A 10452-nucleotide genomic window follows, 5' to 3' on the forward strand; every position below is an offset into this window, starting at 1 on the left:
TACAACACTTTGTTTCTTAATATACTTCATTATCCTCTCATTAGGCCACTAGGAGGCGCTGTAGCCTAACATGTTCATACAATGAAGAAGTTAAGACTGAAAAGTTGCATGTGTATTAACAAACTCTGCAAAGAAAGCAATTCACAGACAACTACCAGTAGTAAACAAATGTTTATTTGTCATATAGCACAATAGAGTATAAATAAGAACACTGTATAGCAACAGAAACTTTACAAAAGAGAAATGAAAAGAAAGCTTCTTTTCATAAAATAAGCAAATCACTGCACCTCAAATGCAACAGAAGTCCAATAAATACATATATGTCTTATCTTAGCCTATTATCTACAAAATAAAGGTCTGAACTGATAACAAGGAATATGTTAATTTGACCTGGAAGGCAAGTGAAGGAGACAGGAAACGTGAAGTCAAAAACAACAGATCTCATCTAAACATTTACTGACCGACTCTGATTTAAGTTCCTTAATCACCAATACTCTGCAGCATACTATGCAATATATATATTTAAGATGTGGAAAGGTGAAAGCAACAGGTGAAACTTTCACTAAGTGCTACAAAACATTCAGGGAGGAGGTGGAGGGTGGGGAGTAGTGGAGTACAAATACTTTGTTACTGTACTTAAGTACATGTTTCTGGTATCAGTACTTTACTCCACTACTTATTTTCCTGACGACTTTTTACTTTGACTTCTTACATTTCCCAAACAGCTGGTTCCTTTAGTCTGAATGTGTGTTTGGTGGCGTGATCATTATTATTTAGAGTCATTGCGTGCCTACTCTTTAAAACAGCTGCTAGTTATGGGTACTTTTTACTGAAGCACATTTCAAAGCCTCTTTACTTTGACTTGAGTAAAGAAGTTTAGTCAGTACTTCTACTTTCACCAGAGTATTTTTAAACACGAGTATCTGTACTTCTACTTGAGTAAAGGATGTGTACTTTTGCCATCTTGAAGGAAAAGGAAAGAAGTGATGGCTGAAAGTAAAGAGGATCCTCAGGGAAATGTTAGGACCCATAACCCTGGTGATACCCGTCCTGGTATCGATGTTCATATCCATGTTGGTGATATCCATACCCTCCGTACTCGTCCTCAAGGACGTACTATGCAATACATATATATATATATATATATATATATATATATATATATATATTTAAGATGTGGAAAGGTGAAAGCAACAGGTGTGACGCTTTCACTAAGTGCTAAAAAAATTCAGGGAGGAGGTGGAGAATAGGGTAGGAAAGACGTGATGCCTGAGAATCAACAGCAGGGCATAAAGGAAGTGTTTAGAGCAGGGGTGTCCAACCTTTTTTAACCGAGGGCCACATACAGAAAAATATACGAAGGTCTGGGCCGCTCTAGATGTATTTTGCCTCATAAGTTCAGTGATAAGTTGGAAAAGTAAATCCAATGTAGGTTAATTATTCTTCATACTTGAAAATGCTTTTAAGAAAAAAACAGCCTCCATCGAAGTTCTCCAGAGGGTTTACTTCATTCTGTTTATTTCAAGGTTGTTGTGTAAATAAGTGATTGGGCTTTTTTCTTATCAACTTAAACTTGTTAGAAATTGTTTCCAACTTTAATTGACTGAATTTATTTGAAAGGTGAGCTTATTAACATGTGAATACTGTGTAATATAATCGAACATATATTTAAGAAGTAACACAAGCAGAAGTTTATTATACTTAAGTCATTATACTTTTTTTATTTGCTGAGTGAGGGCCGATTCAAAATGGTCCGCGGGCCGCATTTTGCCCCCGGGCCGTAGTTTGGACACCCCTGGTTTAGAGGATGGGAAGGAAAGAAGGGATGTCGGAAGTGTTTAGAGGATGGGAAGGAAAGAAGGGATGGAAAGTAAGAGGATCCTCATGTTACTCTTCTTAGTACCCATAACCCTGGTGATACCCATCCTGATATCCATGTTGATGGTATCCGTATCCTCCGTACTCGTCTTCAGGACATCTCATGCCCAGTGACTGCTGGATGGCCATCTCCTGCCTGCGCAGCTGCATGGAGTCCACCAGCTCGTAGATGATGGCCATGGAATACATGGGGGAGGGGTACCAGGACTTCACGTTACCATCCTTCCCCACTAACAGCATGGAGAAATACTCTGGGCTGACCTGGAAGTAGTTCCTCATGTCTTTCACCAGAGCGCCGGACATCCCCTCTCGCTCCACTGTGGCACTGCCTGGATGGGGAACACATAAAGATTAAAGGTCTCCTATCAGACTGTTTCTCATCAATATATCCCAGGTCTCAGATATATCCAGAACCTGTCTCTGATTGGCTGAAACACCAAACAGATCATTGCAGCATTACCCATAATCCCCTCTGTTTCAGCCCTGTTTCCAAAGTGCTGATTCTCTGTCTGTTACTTTAGATGAAAATAAGGAGCCCCTCCCCACGCCCCTCTGAGAGACATTTGGTTACAAAGAACTCAATGGAGCTCTAGAGGAGATTCAGGTGATAAGTGGGGGGGGGGGGGGGGGTTACCTTGGTTGCTGATTGGCTAATGGTTACACAAGACAACACATCGTTATGACATCATAAAGTGGCCAAAATCTGATCAGCTTATTTTCCGACAGGTTTTTATAGAAATGGATCAAAAAGAGAGAGAATCTTTGTTCCTGAAACTTTCAGAGTCTCTTTCTACAGAGGGGACACATGTTGATGTAGAAGAGACATGAAGAAGAGGGGACACATGTTGATGTAGAAGAGACATGAAGAAGAGGGGACACATGTTGATGTAGAAGAGACATGAAGAAGAGGGGACACATGTTGATGTAGAGGAGACATGAAGAAGAGGGGACACATGTTGATGCAGAAGAGACATGAAGAAGAGGGGACACATGTTGATGTAGAAGAGACATGGAGAAGAGGGGACACATGTTGATGTAGAGGAGACATGAAGAAGAGGGGACACATGTTGATGTAGAAGAGACATGGAGAAGAGGGGTCACATGTTGATGTAGAAGAGACATGAAGAAGAGGGGACACATGTTGATGTAGAAGAGACATGAAGAAGAGGGGACACATGTTGATGTAGAAGAGACATGGAGAAGAGGGGTCACATGTTGATGTAGAAGAGACATGAAGAAGAGGGGACACATGTTGATGTAGAAGAGACATGAGGAAGAGGGGACACATGTTGATTTAGAAGAGACATGGAGAAGAGGGGACACATGTTAATGTAGAAGAGACACGGAGAAGAGGGGACACATGGTGATGTAGAAGAGACATGAAGAAGAGGGGACACATGGTGATGTAGAAGAGACATGAAGAAGAGGGGACACATGTTGATGTAGAAGAGACATGAAGAAGAGGGGACACATGTTGATGTAGAAGAGACATGGAGAAGAGGGGACACATGTTGATGTAGAAGAGACATGAAGAAGAGGGGACACATGTTGATGTAGAAGAGACATGAAGAATAGGGGACACATTTTGATGAAGAAGAGACACGAAGAAGAGGGGACACATGTTGATGTAGAAGAGACATGAAGAATAGGGGACACATTTTGATGAAGAAGACACATGAAGAAGAGGGGACACATGTTGATGTAGAAGAGACATGAAGAAGAGGGGACACATGTTGATGTAGAAGAGACATGAAAAAGAGGGGACACATGTTGATGTAGAAGAGACATGAAGAATAGGGGACACATTTTGATGAAGAAGAGACATGAAGAAGAGGGGACACATGTTGATGTAGAAGAGACATGGAGAAGAGGGGACACATTTTGATGAGGAAGAGACATGAAGAAGAGGTATAGTATCAAAGAGCATTTCATTTAGCCTAGCTTTAAAAACATGCAGAGGAATGAGATTGCTCAGTTTCAATTATAGCTGTAGATTGTTCCAAGCAAGTGGAGCTGTGTAGATAAAAGCTGTCTCACCTAAGACAGTCCTTGCTCTTGGCACATCTAACAACACTACATCATGAGATCTCAGACAATAGCTGCTTGCAACTCTCTGTGTTATCAGAGAGCAGATGTAATACGGGAGTTTACCCAACATGACTTTATAAATAAAAGTGTACCAATGACTGAGCCTCTTTACAGTAAGTGATGGCAAACCTGCCTTGTCATACAGGGTACAGTGATGAGTAAGTGCTTTACAATTAGTGATAAAATCTCAGTGCGCTGTGATAGGCGGTATCTAACCTGTTCAGGCAATAGGCAGGTGCATTCATATACCACAGATCACCATAGTCCAGCACAGGTCAAAAGGTCACAGAGCCTTTTCCTGGCCTCAAGCGAGAAACAGAAATTGTTTCTGAAAAAGAAACCTAGTCTAACCCTCAGCTTTTTAAGCAGGTTAAAACACTTTGAGTACTTGTCCTTGCATAGTAACAATATCTAAAACAGGCTCTGGTGTCTTTTTAGCTTTAGAAAAGAGCATTACCTTGGTTTTATCAACATTTAAAAGAAGCTTTAGTTCAGCGAGCTGATTCTGAATAATGTTAAAAACAGCCTTTAATTTAACACCAGCCTCCTGAATGGAGGGACCTGCACAGTACATCACGATATCGTCCACATCAAAATGTAAAGTAGCTTCATCGACATTTTCACCTAAGCTGTTGATATATATGGAGAATAAAAGTGGACCTAAAACAGAACCTTGGGGAACACCATTAGCAATGTTTAACCACTCAGAAGACAGCCCATCAAAGTGAACATATTGGGACCTTTCAGAGAGGTAGTTCACAAACCACCCACTGCATGGCTGGATATGCCAACACTGAGTAGCCTCTGCTTTAAGATGCGATGATCGACGGTATCAAACGCTTCGGAAAGGTCAATAAATAGAGCTGCACAACTCTGCTTATTATCTAAAATACTCGTAATGTCATTCACCACTTTCATTCACTCAGTGATGGTGCTGTGTTGCTTTCTGAAGCCTGACTGATGTTTAGACAGGATGTCATTTTTACATAAAAACTCCTTTACCTGTTCACTCACTAGGCGTTCGAGCACCTTCGCCAGAACTGACAATTTAGAGATTGGCCTATAGTTATTTAAAATAGTTGCCTCCCCTCCTTTTAGTAAAGGCAGGACATACGCTGACTTCCATACTTTTGGAATTGTGTTTGTGCTGAGGGAGAGGTTAAAAAGAGTAGTGAGAGGTGGAGCAATAAAATCTGCAGCTATCTTTAATAAAAAAGGTTCTACGTTGTCCGGGCCAGCCGGTTTCTTAGGATCTAGCTTAGATAAAGCTTCACGAACAACATCAACAGTAAAAGGAGTGAAACTGAAAGGGTTTTCCAGACCACATTGTTCAGAGTCACGGACTGGGGTGTTCACAGCAGCAGAGTTAGTCACAGAATCAAACATAGAACCGCAGGACACAAAATGCTCATTAAAGCAATAACATTGTTGATGCAGCTTATGACCGAGCACAAGCCACCATGAGGTAGTTTACTGTTCAGGGACATCTAGAAGCCCTTCTTCTCTGGAACGTAGGTTCCCTGGTGCACGTTATTTTCTAACGATGACAGCTCTAGTTAGATTCAGGGTCCATATTGGTTTAGTCTCGCTGATAAAGGCTGTTGATTATTACACTCTGAACTAGATAACCTGGAACTACAAGGCAAGGCAATTATATTTGTTCAGCACTTTTCAGCACGTGGCGATTCAAAGTGCAGAAGAGTTCTTCAGAATTGATTTGGCATCTCAACCGTGTGGCCCGTGACATGTCTTGTGAATTCTCCGGCCGAAGCTCCAAATAAACCGTCAGTGTTTGCCATCAAAGCTCCAGCTCTCCTCGTGTCTCTCTGAGTCCTGACTCCAGTTGCTTCAGAATTTTCCCCCACAATAATTAGATGTTTTTATGCAATACTCTATGCTGATGCTATACTGGTCTCTTTATAACATAATATAATATTTGTATCACGTCTCTGGGACATAATAAGACCCATGTGTTGAATGCTGATGCGTAGAAACTGAAACACTATCCTGTACGTTATCTCATTGACGGGACTCTGGTGAACCCTAATGGACTGCATGTCAGTCAAATGAGGTATTATATGTACGGTACTATAATGTATGTTTTTGACATTCTTTTATAAGATAAACTTCTTACCATTGATAGGATAAAGTTCCAGGACTCCACCAATGTCTGCCAGGTCCGTGCCGACCAACTTCAAAATGGCGATGTGCCGGAGACCTGTTCCAACGAGACAATAACAAACATATTGAGAACAAACCTCAGAGAGCAATGTGTCTTAACCCTTTAGAGTCCTGGGCTCATTTGGCCGTCTTCGCATACTTTTGATTCGTCTTACTAAACCCCATTAAGAAATCTTTAGCATGTCAATGTTTGGTATCTTTCTTTTTAAGACAACCTCACCTTTATAAACTGATAGTTATTTTTTACATTTTGACATACTATATGAACATTTTGGACCCAAAATCACACAAAAAACGTAAAAACAGAGTTGAAAATGATATTATTTGTACTATAGGTAACACAAACATGAACGGTCTTCTCATCCTCCATGTCAAGTCAATAAACAAGAACATAATTTCTGAGATATAGCATTTGAGTAATCGTGGAAAAGTTGACGACACACACACACACACACACACACACACACACACACAGACAGACAGACAGACAGACAGACAGACAGACAGACAGACAGACAGACAGACAGACAGACAGACAGACAGACAGACAGACAGACAGACAGACAGACAGACAGACAGACAGACAGACAGACAGACAGACACACACACACACACACACACACACAGACAGACAGACAGACAGACAGACAGACAGACAGACAGACAGACAGACAGACAGACAGACAGACAGACAGACAGACAGACAGACAGACACACACACACACACAGAGACAGACAGACAGACAGACAGACAGACAGACAGACAGACAGACAGACAGACAGACAGACAGACAGACAGACAGACAGACAGACAGACAGACAGACAGACAGACAGACAGACAGACAGACAGACAGACAGACAGACAGACAGACAGACAGACAGACAGACAGACAGACAGACAGACAGACAGACAGACAGACAGACAGACAGACAGACAGACAGACAGACAGACAGACAGACAGACAGACACAGACAGACAGACAGACAGACAGACAGACAGACAGACAGACAGACAGACAGACAGACAGACAGACAGACAGACAGACAGACAGACAGACAGACAGACAGACAGACAGACAGACAGACAGACAGACAGACAGACAGACACACACAGACAGACAGACAGACAGACAGACAGACAGACAGACAGACAGACACACACACACACACAGACAGACAGACAGACAGACAGACAGACAGACAGACAGACAGACAGACAGACAGACAGACAGACAGACAGACAGACAGACAGACAGACAGACACACACACACACACACACACACACACACACACACACACACACACACACACACACACACGCTGATAATATCTGTACGGTTGCAGTAAACACAGATATCCCATGTGGTCGACTTCTTCATGTGAACATATTCATAAGTGGTTTAACTTGTACTTTTACAGGCAGCGCCAAATAACATGCCAGGGTTAGGGTTAGGTCATGGTTAAACTTCCAACAGGAGTCGTCTCTCGGGGCTCTTGAGAATTGTTTTTGGGAACCCTTGGTCTAATCTGGATAGTGAGGTGGGCTGATGATCGTAAGGTTGCGAGTTCAAATCCCTCCTGGAACACCATTACTAGTGTGCCCTTGAGTAAAGTTGTCTACATTAGCCATGAACTCGCATGTATTTTCTTATTTGAGGGGGGGGTGGATGCGTGGGCCACCTGAATAGGTTAAGGGGGCCCATAGGGGGGGGGGGATGCGGTGCGGTGCCCCTACAAATAGAATCAAATTCTGTGGGAAACACTGAACACTACTAAATGAAACACTTAGGAGCATAGCTATTTTGTTGAAAGAAAAATAAGTAGTTGATGTCATAGACTGTATATATAAAGGTTGATCCCCATTCATCCCTTGGGGAATTTGACAGTGAAGAAATTGATGAGAAATTCGATTTCAGTCATTAAAAAATCCTCCAAAATAAGCATCTACAGGAGAATATGTGTTTTGAATTAACACAAATATGCTTCAACCTTTACTGGGATTCAACATGTCCTCTTCCAGGTTGGTTTTTCCTACATGAGCTTTCCTTTTTGTTTTATTGATTGTTCCTGCAGCAACAGGAAGTAGCTTGGAGCACGGAAAGAGTAGTCAGTATGTAGTGAATACACACAGAGAGGACAGAAAACAGAAAACCCAAAGAGGAAATTCCACACTACCCGGACCCACACTTAATAAAAGTGCATTAGAGAGAGCACAAAGCACAACAACGTGAAAACTAGTGAAAAACAGAAACTAATTGAGGTGTACTTTAAATCAAGAGAACAACCTTTCCTAACTTAGCTCTGGTGGTTTCCAGCCGTGCTCTTTTTCTCTGAGACGTGCACTTTCCAGACCTCATGAGAGAGAGAGTTAACTGGTGTCGTGTGTTGGTTTTGGACAGAAGTGGGAAGTAGTGGAGTACAAATACTTTGTTACTCTACTTAAGTACATGTTTCTGGTACCAGTACTTTACTCCACTACTTATTTTACTGACGACTTTGACTTCTTACATGTTGAACACAAATACCTGTACTTTCTACTTCTTACATGTTGAACTCAAATACCTGTACTTTCTACTTCTTACATGTTGAACCCAAATACCTGTACTTTCTACTTCTTACATGTTGAACTCAAATACCTGTACTTTCTACTTCTTACATGTTGAACTCAAATACCTGTACTTTCTACTTCTTACATGTTGAACTCAAATACCTGTACTTTCTACTTCTTACATGTTGAACACAAATACCTGTACTTTCTACTTCTTACATGTTGAACTCAAATACCTGTACTTTCTACTTCTTACATGTTGAACACAAATACCTGTACTTTCTACTTCTTACATGTTGAACTCAAATACCTGTACTTTCTACTTCTTACATGTTGAACTCAAATACCTGTACTTTCTACTTCTTACATGTTGAACTCAAATACCTGTACTTTCTACTTCTTACATGTTGAACACAAATACCTGTACTTTCTACTTCTTACATGTTGAACCCAAATACCTGTACTTTCTACTTCTCACATGTTGAACACAAATACCTGTACTTTCTACTTCTTACATGTTGAACACAAATACCTGTACTTTCTACTTCTTACATGTTGAACCCAAATACCTGTACTTTCTACTTCTTACATGTTGAACCCAAATACCTGTACTTTCTACTTCTCACATGTTGAACTCAAATACCTGTACTTTCTACTTCTTACATGTTGAACACAAATACCTGTACTTTCTACTTCTTACATGTTGAACTCAAATACCTGTACTTTCTACTTCTTACATGTTGAACACAAATACCTGTACTTTCTACTTCTTACATGTTGAACTCAAATACCTGTACTTTCTACTTCTTACATGTTGAACTCAAATACCTGTACTTTCTACTTCTTACATGTTGAACACAAATACCTGTACTTTCTACTTCTTACATGTTGAACACAAATACCTGTACTTTCTACTTCTTACATGTTGAACACAAATACCTGTACTTTCTACTTCTTACATGTTGAACTCAAATACCTGTACTTTCTACTTCTTACATGTTGAACTCAAATACCTGTACTTTCTACTTCTTACATGTTGAACACAAATACCTGTACTTTCTACTTCTTACATGTTGAACACAAATACCTGTACTTTCTACTTCTTACATGTTGAACACAAATACCTGTACTTTCTACTTCTTACATGTTGAACACAAATACCTGTACTTTCTACTTCTCACATGTTGAACTCAAATACCTGTACTTTCTACTTCTTACATGTTGAACTCAAATACCTGTACTTTCTACTTCTTACATGTTGAACCCAAATACCTGTACTTTCTACTTCTTACATGTTGAACACAAATACCTGTACTTTCTACTTCTTACATGTTGAACTCAAATACCTGTACTTTCTACTTCTCTCATTTTCCAAACAGGCTGGTTCCTTTAGTCTGAATGTGTGTTTGGTGGCGTGATCATTATTATTTAGAGTCATTGCGTGCCTATTGATTTGAACACGATCCGTGTATCCATCATTTCCTGGTCTTCTCTAAAGAAGAGGGACCAATGGAAACGTTGTCATGTTGCCGTTGGTCAGCATGGAAACATTCATTAGCTAACAATGACATTATTGTTCTATTAATATAAAGGGAGGTCAGGTACTCTTTAAAACAGCTGCTAGTTATGGGTACTTTTTACTGAAGTACATTTCAAAGCCTCTTTACTTTTACTTGAGTAAAGAAGTTTAGTCAGTACTTCTACTTTCACCAGAGTATTTTTAAACACGAGTATCTGTACTTCTAGGATGTATGT

The 10452-nt window shown here is 40.4% G+C and overlaps 1 protein-coding gene across 1 annotated transcript in view; it reads right to left on the reverse strand.

Annotated features, from left to right (window-relative positions):
• Positions 1-156: 156 nt before the first annotated feature.
• Positions 157-10452, reverse strand: part of ccdc80 (coiled-coil domain containing 80) — a 33611-nt gene continuing 23315 nt past the window's right edge. The window contains exons 11-12 of the mRNA XM_079664867.1: positions 6101-6184; positions 157-2207 (exon numbers count right to left, since the gene is read on the reverse strand). Of these exons, the coding sequence (XP_079520993.1) occupies positions 1897-2207; positions 6101-6184 (395 nt within the window). The 3' untranslated portion in view covers positions 157-1896. The remainder of the gene's footprint in view (positions 2208-6100; positions 6185-10452) is intronic.

This window comes from Notothenia rossii (genome assembly GCF_949606895.1).
Source record: "Notothenia rossii genome assembly, chromosome: 2".
In the NCBI taxonomy this organism is placed as follows: domain Eukaryota; kingdom Metazoa; phylum Chordata; class Actinopteri; order Perciformes; family Nototheniidae; genus Notothenia; species Notothenia rossii.